Source organism: Hippopotamus amphibius, chromosome 2 (assembly GCF_030028045.1).
Source record: "Hippopotamus amphibius kiboko isolate mHipAmp2 chromosome 2, mHipAmp2.hap2, whole genome shotgun sequence".
Classification (NCBI taxonomy): Eukaryota; Metazoa; Chordata; class Mammalia; order Artiodactyla; family Hippopotamidae; genus Hippopotamus; species Hippopotamus amphibius.
The window spans coordinates 178,206,919-178,223,768 of NC_080187.1; the positions used below are offsets into that span (position 1 = coordinate 178,206,919).

The following is a 16,850-nucleotide window of genomic DNA, read 5'->3' on the forward strand; positions in this document are numbered from 1 at the left end:
CAACGAGGGAAAAGAATGGTCATTTTCATATTGTTTTTTTCTTTTTGTGAGGTCAGTCTTCCGTATCATCTCAGAGGGTAAAGTGCAATCCATATCCTAGTCAGAGACCACCAACTAACCAGGCTGACACTCCTGCACATTTCAAGATGCAGGTGTGTGTGGCGTCCTATTTTGGCAGGAAGCAGAGATCAGGATTTTGGAAGAGTGATTGTGGATACTGCGGCCTGACTGCCTGGATTCAAGTTCCAGTTCCACCGGTGAACACCGGGAAGCTACATCATCTTTCTGCGCCTCATTTACAAACAGGAAAAAGAAAATAATACCAACCTCATACTTAGATGATTCAATCAGTTAATATGCGTAGAATGCCTAGAACAGTGCTTGTAAACACCTAATAAATGTTAGGTATTATTAGTATCCTCCACTTACTAGCTGTGCACCTTTGCTTGGTTGTATTCTCCTGGCCATGGCTGCTTCACTTTTAAAATGAACCTAATAATACCTTACCTACCTTGAGCCAAGGGACTGGGATCAAATCATCTCCCTGGAACTCAAGACTTCCCACACTTTCCATGACATTGGATTGGTGTCCGTGGGTATTTGAAAGGGTGCTAAAACTTTGTAATTCTGCTCCATGCTGTAGTGTAGAAGAGCCATCAGCCCCTTCTAGTTTATGTCCCATTTTGCCTAAATCTGCTGAAAGTGCTTAGAAACATTCTGGAAATTTGGGAATCAGTAATGATGTCAGAAAATGGAGCTTTCTCAGTTAAAGAACACCAAACACGTGTCATGTCTCCTCCGCTCACCCACATATTGGCTGGTCTACATAGTTCTGCAGAAGACTGATATTACGATCGGATGTGATGATTCCTTTTTTCTGTCTTGAAGAAGCAGAAGTGTGGTTTTATCAACGGGCATTTCCTTTAGACAGGAAGCTTGCTCTGAGACTTAAATGGCACCAATGAATTTTCTTACGTGTTGTGGTGGCCTTTTGATTAACTGTGCTCTAGTCAATAATCCCAAAATATACTGGAATCAGGAGCCAACAGGAAAGTATCCATTTCTAAATGTATCTATACAAGGTCACATCAGGGATTAGGAAGTACTGTCTTAACTTTCCTATAGGAGTTGATGGGCTATAATCATATGTACCCCTTTTGTGGGAGGATTTCTTTTGAACACATCATGCTCAAAATTTATTATTGGGATCAGAATTTCTCAGTATTAATTCTTAGTGGGGAACACATTTCAAGTTAGCAGTGTGGAAGCCACAGCCATTCTCTGCTGCAGATAAAGCAAGACAGTTGTTTTGCTTGTGGCTACAGCTTCTGTTTTGCAGAATAAACCTGTTTGCATTTAATACTTGGGTTCATTTTCGCAGCTTTGTTCAGAGAGCTGGTGATTACTATTAAACCATGATGACTATTAAGCCAGTTTGGCTCTTCTCATCCAGCATAATGCCTTATGCATCCCAGGTGCTTACTAAATGCCTGCTGACTGGATGGGATTTGAAAAACACTGAGACCTTCAGGTACAATAGGAAGCTGCCCCAAGAGGCAGGTATGCTGCTAGGAAACAGACCTGCAATTTTTCCACATCCTTCATTGCCAGGTTCCCAGCATATAATCAGCATTGGAAACTACACTGAGCTCATGTTTGGTGGTGGTTTTGTCTTTCCTGTTTTTGTTTTAGGCAAACTGGGTCTGTGACAGAGACCTGATAGAGACCTTTCAGATGTTTTTCCCTTTAGGGGAATGTGGCTCCTTGGGGACCTTTAATGAATTGCATTGCCTAACAAGGTAGGTTGTGTGTTACTTTGTATCATGCCAGGTTTCAATTTGTAGGTTGCATGGCTGAAGCTCAGAGAGGTGTCCTTTGGCCAGCAGGATTCCTAAGGAAGCCAGGAAGTCAGAGCTGCTTGAGAAGCCCAAGGTTGGCACAGAGAGTGTGGAGAGTAATCATTCCTGCCAGGCTGGGGCTGTTTACTCTGCCACCCTAAGGCTGGTGGACAGTGGGCGTGGTGGGTGTGCTTGCCTAAGTAGCTGTTTGTAGAGCAGTGAGACACCAGGGCAGAGCTAAGACAGCAGTAATCTGAAACCAGTCGTGTTGGTTTTCCTTCCCTGGCTCAGGCAGCTAAAATCTGCATTCCAGATGAAACCTGCAGGGAAGTGGAAGAAAGCACTTAAAAAAAAAAAAAAAAAAAAAGAGCTTCAAGGGCAGTAAATTAAGTGCTTTTGAGAGTTCTAGGCGTTTTGAAATGATCTATCGCTTTCCTTACTTTTATTTCTTTGCCTCAGGCTTTGTAAGCGGCTGTTGGTTTGTGCGCGCTGCTAGTTTTTTTGTTGTTTTTTGGCCTGGATGGCACAGGCTTCCGACTGTGATTTAGATGCCAAAAGGGAGCCCGTAAGAAGTATTTCAATTATTTTCTGCTGATTCATTTTTGAATTTCTTGGGCTGCTCCGGGGGAGGGGGGAGGGGGTGGGGGTGGTTGAAGGCTGTCAGGATCAGCTTGCCCGCTCAGCACTTTCTGGAGCCTCGCCTGCTCACCAATGAGGAAGTTGAAAGAGACCAGGAGAGCGGCCGGCACTGGGGCGGAGCTCGTGGTGAAGTCCTGGGCTGGGATGAGTGGGGGCAGGCTGACTTTCCCTACAACAAAAAGCCTTTTGTCCCCGGGAATAAATACGGAAGTCCCAGAGGAGCAGCCTCCCCAGTCCGTGTGTAGTAAGGTGCGCAGCCTCGGCTGCTTCTGGGCAGAAAGCTCCGCGGACTTGTTACAGTTGCCCCGGCGCCCATCACCGCGCAAACCGGAAGGAGGGTTCGGGAGGGACCAGAGCAGGGCCAAGTGTGCGCGCTGCGCGTCTGAGTCCCAGCGGCGGGTCCTGTTGCTCCCCGTCCTGGAAGTTAAGAGCCGATGGAGTGGAGAAACTGAGAGAGCAGGGGAAGGTAACCAAAGTCAGAGCTGCCACCCAGGGCACTGCTGGGACATGGAGGACGTTGGTAACACTCTGAATGGCAGTGATGGCTCGGAACCAGAGCAACCCGGAGCCGGACTTGACCTGGCCCAGTCGATCCTGACCAAATTCTCTATGAAATCCCTGTTTGGGTTTACGAGTAAATTGGAATCTGTGAAGCCTGAAGACGAAGATGCGGTGCTGAAAGGCTTCCGCAGTTTAGTGGTGGAGCCCAGCAGCGGCTCGGATCCGCGGGAGGCAGAGGCTCAGGTTCCACCTGACCTCGGAAATGATGGGAAGACTACCAGGGTGGAGACAGAGACAGAGTTGGAGGGAAGCCGGGGAGAAGCAGAGGCAGGGATTTCTCTGCCTGGTCAGGAGCTTCTTCCACTGGCTGCTTTGAGTGTGAGCAAAGACAATGTTATTGTGGTTCGTGGGACCCTGGTGAATACCACCAGTGATTCTGACTCTGATGATGGAGGCCAGGAGCCAGAAGAGAGAAGCAACACCAATGGTCCAAAGTCCCCTGGTGTTGTGTTACCTGAGCCATCTGAGGAGCCCCAAGAAAAGCCAGGAGATGGGAGGGAAAATGTTGCCATTGGAGAAAGGAATAATGCAGAGCTCAGCGGAGAAGGTCCTCAAAGGACTCCACAGCAGACAAGTTGCAAATCGGAACCTGATGATGGTGGTCTTCAGACAGAGCACGGCCCCGGCCAGCCACAAGCTGGAGAAGAAGGTTCCAAAGTTCTACCTGTGGTAGCAGACCAAAACTCAAGTGTTGGTGTCACCGAGAACGCCTCTTCTAAAAAAGAAGTCCCCGTAGAGAAGTCCTTCCAGCTTCCAGCTTTTTTTAGTGGGCTTCGTGTGCTGAAGAAGGGAGCCACAGCCGAGGGTGGGGAGACCATCACTGAAATTAAACCAAAGGATGGGGACCTGGCTTTGCTCAAGTTGACCCAGCCTGTCCAGAGGTCCCTAGCACAGGCAGGGCCTCAGACAGTGAAGACAGCAGAGAAAACAAATGACCCGAAGGCCACTCCCACTCTCCTGGAGCAGCTCTCTCAGCTGCTCAACATTGACGTCCCCAAAGCTGAACCGAAGGTGGAAGACCCTGAACAGCCCAGGGGGGAAGAGATGGGCTTCAGTGCCCCCCAGGAGAGCGAGAGCAGCGCTGGAGAAGCCCAAACCCTGGGAGGAGAGATTAAGCCAAAGCCGCCAGAGACTGCTTTGGAGGCCTTTAAAGCCTTGTTCATCCGTCCCCCCAGAAAGGGGACCACAGCTGACACGTCTGAGCTGGAAGCCCTCAAGCGCAAGATGAGGCATGAGAAGGAGTCTCTAAGAGCTGTGTTTGAGCGGTCAAGGTCAAGGCCAGCGGAAGGCCCCTTGGATTACAAAAGCGTACGTAGCATTGGATTTTGGGTTTTGTCATAAAATGTGATGCTGCTATATTTCTTTTCAGGTTTCCTATCACAGAGAATCTCATATACCTACTCTTAGTGACCCTCTTCTAAGTGAAAGATGATTAGAATCAAGTTGTCCTTGTAAGGAGTATGGAACTGGACAGAAGTGTTTTCTTTCTTCCCTGTTTTTCTGGGTGGTTGTAAGAGAGGTATAAGTAAAGATGTGCAGGTCAGAAAGTGAAACTGTCACTCTGAGGTTAAACATTAACAGTAAATGTGCTGCTAAAAACCAAGCAGCATGCGGAATCAATGCAATATGGAACTATAGCCCAGATTTCCTCCCCACTTAATTATACCTCTGTGAAAACTGTATTTTTCCTTTGAAAGTCTGCCAATTGGCGAATACGTGTTTGTGATGTGATTAAAATGTTCTGTGTTGGTTGTGAGGCATCCTGATTGAGCACTGGGTTAGTATGAGACTTGAGCTTTAATTCTAAGCCAGTTACTGGCTGGGTGACCTTGATCAGCTAAATGAAGAAAATAACATTTATCTTATTTGGTTGTTGCGAAGATTAAATGAAGTTAGCACATAGTAACCATTTAATCAGTGAAAGCTGTTACTATTATTAAAAAAATTATTCAGGTAATTTGTAAGGACTAGCAAGCGGTTGCCCAGTGGATCTTAAAAGTTCCTAAGAACAATGAATAGAGTTTCTTACGTAGTATCAATTTTGCATGCAGTTATCATTCCCTCATATATCAGTTAAAACGTTAAATTTGAAGGTCTTTGGAAAAATTATCTTAGGTTACAGTTAAAAACTAAATACAACATAACATTTTCCTAGCTGTAAAAATCAACCCCTATAAAAGTAGCTTGAATGTGAAAGCCATCTCTTTCATTTTTTTGTGTGTATGGGAAAGAAAAAAGAGAATTGCTCAACGTGAACATCTTAGAGAAGTGTATCTTGGCCTACAGCTAATATTCATGGAAAATGAAAACCTAGTTTTTATATTATAAATAACCCTGGAGTCATTTGGGACATATTTGTAAACATCCCTATAAATGTACCTAATTATAATGTATTTGTATCTTCAGATCAAGGTGTATTTGTGATTTAAAAAAAAAGTTATATGCTAAAAATCATTTATTGAGGGTTGTGTAATAGTTGGCCTTGAGTTGTTTCTTTTTCCACCCCAACCAATCATTTTACATTTCCAGAAAAGGATCATTTTGTAGTGAGATGTCTCAGTTACAGTGAATGAGAGCAATGTGCAGCTGGCCTTTAAAATTAATTTTAGAGTTAGCGCGTTTGTTCTCAGGGATTAATTGGCTCTCGCCGCATTTCATTTAACTTACTCATTTCTTTGCCCACTTTTTCAACAGCCTGAACACAGCCCCACTGAGCAGGATGATAGGACTCCTGGCAGACTCCAAGCTGTCTGGCCACCCCCAAAGACAAAAGACACAGAAGAAAAAGTGGGATTGAAGTACACTGAAGCAGGTAATGTGAAAAGAAGCCAGGTACCCAGGAATGAATCTCTTACTGCAGTGACTTTTAGTTCTAGCTCAGTAGACTCACAGAATTTAAGTTTTTGTTTCATTATAAAATGTAATGCTGAAGCCTTTTCTTTTTGGTTTTGCTGTTAAAGTGGACCGTTGCACACTTATCAGTAATGAATCTCTTAGAGATGAAAGGTGAATGCAGTGGAATGAATGAAGGGGAGCACATGTGTAAAGGAGGAGAACCTTGGGGGAACTAATGGAGAAGATAGATTACAGATTCCTCATAAGCAGGTGGTTGGCCCTCCTATAATGTTGTGTGAGCTGGCAGGGTTGCTGGCAGAGGTAGAGTACAAGTCTCCAGAGCTGTAATCTGATTTGTTCTTTGTCTTTTGATTAATGCTTCTGAGCTACAGGAACCTTGTGCAGAGTGAACGTACAGATACCATATCAGTTACTCTTGCCCTTTTGTTAGACAAAGCTTTATTTAATGCATGGCCAATTTCAAAGCAATCTAACTCCCTGGAAACCTTCCCAGGAGCTTTGCTTGAATATATTTAAATAGAATGGGAATCTAGATATCTTTACTCTTTAAGTGAAGGGTTCATATAAAATTTTAAAAAAAAGTGAGAAGAGGATATATCTTAATTGTATATATGTGTGTCTGTATGTATCTCTGATGAAACCTCTTTGTCTTCTTCCTGATGTTTGAAGGCTAATTATACAGGCTCATATTTTGCTGGTTGTCTTAGGTATGCATGTGTATTACCAGTCTGTATGGTTATACAAAAATACTTCTTTTAGTTCCTATTGGTTGATGACATAGTGGCTCAAAGTTTGGATGCTTTAGTAATACACAGGTTTTTTTTTGAAAGATGTTAAAATTACAATCAGTGAGAACCAGATGAATCTCAGTTCTACAGCCTGATTGCTTTAGCCTCTGTTTACACAATTACAAACTTCTGACTACCCCAACACATCAGCTACTTCATGACATTTTTTACTGACCTGCTTGACTTATAGAAAGAAAGCTATAACAGCCTTGGTGAAAATGTATAGAGCTCTTTCATTCTTCTTGCCTACGTTTGAACTTTCCAAAATCGGAGTGCTTATGGCTGCAATATTGAACCACCTACCAAGTTGTCTTTCCTGTGATCTGTCACAGTTTGAACACTGAAAAGTCCTGAAGTTCACTTTAATGAAAAACCAAAGTCTTGTATGTTCTTATTCCTAGTTTATGTTGGGGTGGCAGTCTTCTCTGTGACAGTGAGCTTTTGCTGAGTAGAGAAGGCAATGTCGTAAACGGCTTTTCAATTTACTTCAAGTCGTATTTGGGGACGTTTATACTCTACAGAGATTCCTTAGTCTTTGCTTCTGTTTCCAGAAGCTTAGAGGAGTGCTGTCATTACTTTGCAGTGTAATTCCATTCAAAGTCAGTAGCATTCCCAGTCTCTTTTTTTTTGGCATGAAATGTGTGTTCTCAGAGTTATCTAAGGTCTTGGATGAGTTGGGGGAAAAAGGAGGGAGGAATCAATGAATGACAATTCTCTTGGGTGCATTCTGATAGCATGACAGCTTGCGACAGAGAGAAGGCTGGCTGTTTCTGAAGAAGACACTTAGGTCCCCAGCCAGTTCCCACGGGTGGCAGTCCTGTGGCTTTCTTACCGTGGTCTGGTGCTTATTTTCTTGAGAGTCTGGTAGCACTAATTACTCTGCTGATACACTTTGCCAGGGGCTGGGGAGCGGTATCGAAGATAATAACCCGTGTCTGCAGGAAACTTCTTTTTACCCCATTACTCAACCAGCATATGGTTGCCTTGTCATTTATTGCTAATCTTGAGGAAGTTAACATTTTCCTTGTGATTTTCTTAAGCTCTGTGTTAAGAAATCTGACATCTTATAGGCATTTGGCTTTTAACTTAACACATTTTGTGGTATTTCCACTGGTTTCCCTGCCTTTAGGGAAGTAGATAAAAATTGCCACTCTGTAGGAAGCACGAAGATAGAAAAATTAGATCCCAGATATTTCAAGGTATTTGAAATCTTACGCGTTGACATCGTCAGTGCTCTTCATTTTTCGTGGCATGTGTAATTCATTAAATTAGCAAAATGGGAGAGCATGGGTATTCATATTTCGAGTGTGCTGTTGGAGTTCTGTGCTGTTGACATCAAAGCCCAGCCCTTGGCAGAGCTGGCAAAGAGATGGTGGTTTTCACTGAGTCTCTCACTGTCCTTGTGCTGCCCTTAGCTGCTTTGGATGTGCCACTGCTTGTGTTTCCCTGTGTTCCCTGTGTTTCCCTGTGTTCGGTGATCTTTTTCTGAGCGCTTAGCAGATCCCCTAATACTGTAAACTCACTTTTGTTCAAGGATAAAAAGAAAGAGCTGATCTAAGGGAAGCTGTCTTTAAACTATAGCTTCTGGAGTTCTCTTAGCCATGTGAGGGTAGCTGACCATTGGTGCTGGTGCCCACTGCCAAGGATGCTCTCCCCTGCCACTGCCAAAGCCATCAGCATCATCTACAGCTGCTGACGCTGCAACCAACTCCCCTGGCAACTAAAGCCTTTGGCTCCTACTAGAGCCTCTGATGCCATTCTGATGACACTGTGTCCAGCATCAAGGGCACTTCCACTGCCAGTCTGTGAGCTCTCAGAGCCTAGGTGGTGTGCCAGTTGAGAGGCACTAGTGCTCATCAGAGCAGTCACTCGAGGGACTTGCACAGGTGTTAGAGCTGACCTCTACCACCTGGGGAGTGGGGGGAAGGTATTCACTTGCACTGTGTTTGAATTGCTCTGCTCTAATGAGGAAGAATCACTTTCTCCCCCATCCTGTGCCGTTCTTTCATATGTTATTATCAGTGCACTTCCGCTTTGTGTTTGAGATGCCTCACAGCAATTGTGAGTGAAAAGCGTATTTCCCCCCATCCCTTGGCATTGAGCTGGGGATAATCTGAGTGACAGACTCCATATTCTTCTCAGAATTTCTTTCCTCTGAGTACAGGAGCTTGCTCTCGAAACAAGCTTGTGGGATAGTTTTGCTTTTTTAGGAAGAATCTTTTAGTGGGCTCGTCACATCCTTAAATGGTTAATCAACTCACGTGGAGTCCCTGCCACCTTCCTGTGCTGCAGACCAGAAACATCTGAATGGAGTAAACTTGATAACCTCGTGAAGCCTGGGACTAAGTAAAACCCAATCACAGCCAAGTGAAAAGGTGTGCTGTGAAACAAGACAAGGGGAACCTAAGAAAAATGTAAATGTCTACTTTTAAATTTAATGCTGCGAAAGCAGTTTGGCTCATGAGAAACAGAGGACCAGTGATCCCTTCTGTTCATCCTCTAACATGCTGTCCTGTACATGGTGAGGTTATACAAGGGTTAGGAACATGCCCAAAGTCTTTAAAAAAAAAAAAAAAAAAAAGGACTGGAAATTATAAGGATCTAGGTATCACAGAATACTCAAATCATAGAGATAACATGGGCTTAAACTTTTATCTCAAACTTGAAGGAAAGAATCTTCTAAACCATATTAGGTCACTTTTTTCTTTTTGTTTTGTGAGAAATAAATGCACTTCACCATATTTATTTTCTCTTTGGAGAATTATATATACTATTACTGTATCAGCTGTGGTCCTGTCAGGAATCAGGTGAGGATGATTTGATTGAGAGTTGGTTAGAGACTATTTACAAAGCTGTGGACAGAGTTTGGGAAAAGCAGAGAGAGATGAAGCAGCTCTCTGAGGCTGGTAATCAGGGGAGGTGTTTACAGCCCTAGACTGAAGTGGCAGGGCCAGGAGAAGCTACTGGGAAAACCAGAAGGTCAGAGGGAGGCTGAATGGTGTAGAGGGGGCTGCCTCACAGGAGCCGTGGCCGTCAGTGGAGGGATGCAGCCAATCCACTGTGACCTGACGGGGGGAAGGGAGCTGAGGGCATAAATGCCCTGACTTTCTTCTCCTGCTCGCTGGTCTCCTGCCATGGCTTCCCTTGGCCAAACCCAAAGAGAAGTCAGAGGACTGGGAGCCACTTTAGGCCAGGCAGCAGGGCCCAGAAACAGGTCCAGAAATGGGGAGAGTAGATCTGGGAGGCAAATAGAAGATACTCAGCACAGTTACACTGCCAACTGACTCTAGGTGAAAGAAGGTTCTAAAGCCCATCAGTCTATGTGAAGAATTGGCACAGAAGTACCCCGTTACACCTGACCACACAGGGCTCTGCTACAAGGACACGAAGAAAAAGGCCTGCTTTGTATCCTGTGGGAGGGTTATGTTTTCTACTCCAGTCAGTTCATAGAAAATATGATGACTATCATTTGGAGCCTTGCTCCGGCACATCAAACTTCACCTTAGTGTAAAGGCTTTGTTTACTGATCTCAGAAAATCTTCCATATGCTTTCAATGTTTCCCATTATTACAAAATAAAATAGCTTTGGAAATATCCAGAAATATAACAGAGCAAACCAAACTCTCTGTAATGTGTTTCATAGATAAATCATTGCTATCATTTTGAATTATGATAGGCCTATGTGAACTTAATGCTTAATTTTTTATCACACTGTACAGACGGCTTTTTACACTTGAAAATGTGGCTATGTTTGATTTTTACTACATTTGAACAATAATTATATTTAGAGATTTCATTTTTTTCAAGTTGTGTTTAGTAATGAAAATAATAATGCCATAAATATTTTTGTTCATTGGTGTTTTTCTTTAATTAGAATAAATTCCTTGTGGAATTGCTAGATATAAGTGTACATTCCTTTTTCATGTTTTTGGTGCGTATTAATTTTTTATCTAAAGTTATTCAGTATGAAATCAGTACTTTTAAAACACTGAAAGTGTTTTTCCCTCTTATTTGCTTTTTATTTTACTTGTATTTTCTGATGTATAGAAGTTTTAAATATTTATGTAGTTAAATCTACCCTCATTTTATTGTACAACTTTTCTTTTGGCTTAAGAGGACCTCCCCTATTTAAAGATCAGCTACATGTTTAAATTTCTTAAGTGATTTCTTTCCACCTCGTCCTTCCTTCTCTTCTTTTTTCCATTTATGTTGAAAACTTATTTCAGTGCCTAGCCTGAGGTAGAGCACTAATACAATTTCTGTTTTTCTAAGTATATAATTGTACAACAGGCTCCTGGAGTAATTATTCCTCTCCATGATAAGTTTAGGACTGTCTTGGGCTTTCTGTTCTCTTTGTATTTGTATTTTGTACCAGTATCTTATTATTGCAGCATTATAATACATTTCAGAATCTGTTCAAGTTCTCAAGCATCTTTTTAAAAATATATATTTTTTTAGCTTTCCTCTTATTTATTCTTCCAGAAAACTTTAGCTTACTTGGTCAAGTTTCAAAAGGATTACTTTGAGACTTTTATTAGAGTTGCATTAATTTATTAATTGATGTGAAGGTGGGAATAAGAATTGAGATCTTTAAACTGCTTAGTATTTCTACCCAGAAACATATCTTATAAAACTGTTCATTCTTTTCTGATTTAATAAACTAAATACATAGATATACGACATATCTTATATTTTTTCTAAATGTATTACCAGTCATATTATTTAAAAAAATACATGATATGAAATTGTATATTGTGATTTATTTTTCCTAAAAGTCAAATGCATTCTTTAGAATCTAGTGACTCACGCATGCTCGATGCTCTGTAGATTTCCCTCCTGAGGTCAGGGCTGGACTGAGTGAAGGGCACATTTGGACCAACTGATCTCAGGGGTCCGTCCCTCAGTTTTACTCTGGTTAGTGATTCTTAGTGTTCTGAGGCTCCGTTAAAAGCCTAATGATAATTAAAGACTTAAATGTAAGGCCAGACACTATAAAACTCCTAGAGGAAAACATAGTCAGAACACTCTATGACATACGTCAAAGCAAGATCCTTTTTGACCCACCTCCTAGAATAATGGAAATAAAATCGAGAATCAACAAATGGGACGTAATGAAACTTAAGCTTTTGCGCAGCGAAAGAAACCATAAACAAGACAAGAAGACATCCCTCAGAATGGGAGAAAATACTTGCCAACGAAGCAACAAAGGATTAATCTCCAAAATATATAAGCAGCTCACTCAGCTTAATACCAAAAAAGCAAGTAACCGAATCCACAAATGGGCAGAAGACCTAAATAGACATTTCTCCAAAGAAGACATACAGATGGCCAACAAACACATGAAAAGATGCTCAACATCACTAATCATTAGAGAAATGCAAGTCAAAGCCACAATGAGGTATCACCTCACACCGGTCAGAATGGCCATCATCAAAACATCTAGAAACAATAAATGTTGGAGAGGGTGTGTAGAAAAGGGAACTCTTCTGCACTGTTGGTGGGAATGTAAGTTGGTACAGCCACTATGGAAAACAGTTTGGAGGTTCCTTAAAAAACTAAAAATAGAACTAACATATGATCCAGCAATCCCACTCCTGGGCATATACCCAGAGAAAACCATAGTCCAAAAAGCAACATGTACCATAATGTTTATTGCAGCACTATTTACAATAGCCAGGACATGGAAGCAACCTAAATGCCCATCAAGAGATGAATGGATAAAGCAGATGTGGCACATATATACAATGGAATTTTACTCAGCCATAAAAAGGAATAAAATGGAGCTATATGTAATGAGGTGGGTAGACCTAGAGTCTGTCATACAGAGTGAAGTAAGCCAGAAAGAGAAAAACAAATACTGTATGCTAACTCATATATACGGAATCTAAAAAAAAAAAAAAAAAAAAAAAAAATGGTACTGATGAACCCAGTAACAGGGCAAGAATAAGGATGCAGATACAGAGAACGGACTGGAGGACACGGGATTGGGGGGGTGGTGAAGGGGAAGCTGGGACGAAGTGAGAGAGTAGCATAGACTTAGATACACTACCAACTGTAAAATAGATAGCTAATGGGAAGTTGCTGTATAACAAAGGGAGATCAACTCAATGATGGGTCATGTCTTAGAGGGCCAGGACAGGGAGGGTGGGGGGGAGTTGCGGGAGGGAGGGGATATGGGAATATGTGTATAAATACAGCTGATTGACTTTGGTGTACCTCAAAAGCTGGTACAAGAGTGTAAAGCAATTATATTCCAATAAAGAGCTTAAAAAATAATAATAATTAAAAAAATATATATACCATCACGATGTGTGCCTCAGCATCCTGAAAGAAAATGAAGCTAATGCTTGTGAGATTAAAATGGTACCATTTGAGAAACTGGCAATGACTTAATTACCCATGGGAAAAAAGGAGAAAAAAGGACAAAGAGGGAAAGCTCTCATGTTTTCTGAAACAAAATGAACTGTGCGTATTTGGTTTCTCTTTCAGCGTGCACCAGGAAGAGCCCTTCCCTCCACTGGCTGGACCTCAGGGTTGGCCTGGGGCTGGGGGCTGGCACATGGGGTGAGCACCATGGCTTTTGTAGTAAAGAGAACCTAGCCTCAGGCGTCACGGTAACTGTGAGTGGGCAAGCTGTCAGTGTGTGTGGCATCTCTTGGGGCTTATTCACGCCACCCAGAACCTTGGAGTAGCTCAGGAGCATCCCTATTTGGAGTATTTTAGATAACCTATCCCTCAGCTCAGTAAAGATCCACCTACTTTGTGGTTTGTTTCTAACTCGGGTTCCCTTGGTTATAGAGTGATAGAGCTGTCTGCCACCCTTCCTGGTGAGTCAGACATCCTTGCCTCGCCAGCCAAGGAGAGCTATAAATATCTTGGAATATTTTATTGGCCTGCAGTACTTTTAAAAACTTCTTCAGTCATAGCTAACAGGCTGCATTAGCCATGAATGGATTTCCCTTTAATGTTATACGTCTAGACAGGTTATCCTAAGTCTCTTCTTTCACGGTCTAGGCAATGGGTTTGTTCATTGTGTATTTCATAGGACCTTGTGGCATGTTACCATCACTTGCATAGAGTTGTGGTGATGGCCCAGAAATTGGAAGCTATACAGATTAAAGACCAGGAAAACCTTGCATCTTGTTCTGGGAAACCAGAGGTGACACGAGTGTGTCAGGCTTCTACTTACTGTATATCTGGGAGCTGTGGGGGAGGAAGAGTGACTTCCCCAACACACATGGGAACTAAGGCTTGAATTAAGCAAAGGGAATCCCAAAATGTGGATCAGCGACTCAGGAATCGTATGTTGTATTTCAGGAAATATTAGTAAAGGTCTTTAGCTCAGGGGACTAGAAGCAAGAGATTAAAATATAGAATCTGAAATTTTAGAAGATTAAAAATTTAGAGCTGCAAGCATCTTAGAAATTATGTCATTCATCCTATTCATTTTATAAATGAGAGCCAGAGAGATTATGACTTACTGAAAGATACATGTAATTAATAAGAGAGTTGAAATGACAGTTGAAAGAGAAGTTGTGGGGAGGGGCATTGGAGAGTGATGGATTTTTTTTTTCTGCCAATATACCAGCAATTACAGCTCCACCAAGGAAAGCACACAGAAACAGGAATATTTAAGAATTATGCTGATTATTAAAAAACAAAGAATTATGGGACTGCAGTGAGTCTATCTGAATAATAAAGGAGAGTATATGAGTACCATACCAACTCACCAGAGACATCCACAGAAATTGACTGGGTCATTTCATGCTGCTTTTTGGCTCATAAAAATAGAAAGGGGAATTTTAGTGGTCTCTTTAATGCTGTCGAGGCTCACTTAAGCAATGTACAGCAGATAAAAATGCTTCTCGTTTGTGGATTCTTGCAAAGTTCAGGTGGGGCTCATCGCTGAGCCCAATTTGTGTGCTGAAGTTCAGGGTGCACATGTTATTTGATTTTAGGAGGTACATAAACAAGTATTTTTATTTTAATGGTTGTGTATTTCAGTAGTTTTATGTAAAACAAGGACTAAAATCCACTTTGAAGCTTCTTTTGGGGAGATGAGGCTGAAATTTGATATGCCATATCCCATGCCACATTTTCACAAACACCTCCTTTCAGTCTTTTTCTTCCTCCAAATCTCTATCCAGGTGGCCCCGTTTTCCTTCCCTCCCTCGAATCTTCACCCATCACCAGCTGCCCAGTGCTTGTTCTTGGGTTCCTCCACCAAGCAGCCACTCTACGTTCCAGAGTCAACACCCCCCCTTCCTACCCCCCACCACACCTTCTCACTTGCAACCCCTTGACGTCCTTCCTCGGGTCTGCCTTTACTGTGAAAGGAAGGGCACTCACTCCTTCAGATCCCTCCACCAGAGACAGTGGCTGGAACATTATAAATGTTTTCCTCTTTGGTAGGAAGGACAAATGACTGTATTTCTGAGAAACAACTAAAGACAAAGTTTCAGTAGTTAAACTGTTGAGCATTTCTCCCCAGATGAAGAATGGGAACATAAGATGGGAAAAGTAGAAGACTGTCTCAGAGAGAGAGGAAAATTGAACCAGGGAAGTCTTAGGGACATGCTTAACTTTGGAATTTCCTTTACTTTGGGTTTCATGGGTTTGGGCATCCAATAGACTTGGGTCTGAAGCTTGGCTCTGCCATGAACCAGCTGTGACCAGAGTTGGTATCCCCCTTTATAAAAAAGGACAGTGATGATAATTTAAAATAATATTTTAAAAATTTTTATTTATTTATTTATTGGCTGTGTTGGGCCTTCATTGCTGCACACGGGCTTTCTCTAGTTGAGGTGAGCGGGGGCTACTCTTCATTGTGGTGCGCAGGCTTCTCATTGCAGTGGTTTCTCTTGTTGCGGAGCATGGCCTGTAGGCACCTAGGCTTCAGTAGTTGCGGTACATGGGTTTGGTTGCTCCGAGGCATGTGGGATCTTCCTGGGGCAGAGATCGAACCCATGTCCCTTGCATTGGCAGGCGGATTCTTAACCACTGCGCCACCTAGGAAGTCCCTAAAATAATTATTGTAAAGATAAAATGAGATAATATATGAAGTTCAGTGGCATCACAATTAGCTTTCTATTTTATTATTTTCTTACTTTATATTTTGGCCGCACCGAGCGGCTTGTAGGATCTTAGCTCCCTAACCAGGGATTGAACCTGGGCTCATGGCAGTGAAAGCATGGAGTCCTAACCACTGGACCCCCCGGGAATTCCCACAATTGGCTTTTTAAAAAATTAGTTTATATTGAAGTGTAACATACATGTGGAAAATTGCTCATGTTACAGATGTCGATGAAAAAAATTAATCACTTAATCTAAGAAAGAAATGGAACATTTTACTTGGGTCAAACTGAGACTTGAAAAGCCGGAACAGACTCTCAGAAATCTCCGAGAACTGTTCTGTCCATTAGAGGTAAAAGCACAGTTATATACGTTTTTGAGACATAGGGCTGTACATTAAATGATGTATTATTGACAGTTTACACAGTCCAGATCTATATGTACAGAGTGAGTAGTGGGTCATGGGTCATCGTGGCCGCTTACAAGGTTAAGAAGGAAGGGTGTCTGCTAAGGAGCAATCTTGTTGATGCTGGGAGAATGTTGCTTTTTATGTGAGCAGGTGTTTCTGCTGATGGGAAGGCTTGATCAATGCATAATGCAGGTACACAATGCACAGTGGAAGGGAGCGAGGAGGCCAATGCCCAAAGAAAAAAAATTGTGTAAATTTTCCTTAACTTGCCTTAGAGTACAAATTTTTATTTCATCACAAATGTGTAGCTCTGTGAATTATAACAAAGTGAACATACTTTTGTAACCACCATGCAAATCAAGGAATTTGCCTGCACCCCAGAAGCCCCCATCTTGCCCCCTTCCTATTACCACAGCTGCCTTTTTTTCTCCAAAGAAACCACAATCCTGACTTCTAACACTATAGATTAGTTTCAGTGCTCTTGAACTTAACATAAATGGGTTCATTTTATGTCCGGCTGCTTCCCCTCAACATTATGCTTGTGAGAACCAAACATGTTAGCATGTACCGGTAATCCATGTGTTTTCATTGCTCTGTCCTGTACCATTGTGTGAATGTATCACAATGTGTATATCCACCATGTTGTCCTCAGTTTTGGGCTGTTATGAGTATGTTGCTGTTCATTTT

At 42.2% G+C, this 16,850-nt stretch overlaps 1 protein-coding gene across 3 annotated transcripts in view; it reads left to right on the forward strand.

The window, feature by feature from the left end:
• Window positions 1-2,697: 2,697 nt before the first annotated feature.
• The window catches only part of FMN1 (formin 1), a 296,198-nt gene continuing 282,045 nt past the window's right edge, over window positions 2,698-16,850 (forward strand). For all 3 annotated transcript variants that reach the window (XM_057722129.1, XM_057722130.1, XM_057722133.1), the window contains exons 1-2: window positions 2,698-4,346; window positions 5,733-5,850. In XM_057722129.1, the coding sequence (XP_057578112.1) occupies window positions 2,985-4,346; window positions 5,733-5,850 (1,480 nt within the window). In that variant the 5' untranslated portion in view covers window positions 2,698-2,984. The remainder of the gene's footprint in view (window positions 4,347-5,732; window positions 5,851-16,850) is intronic.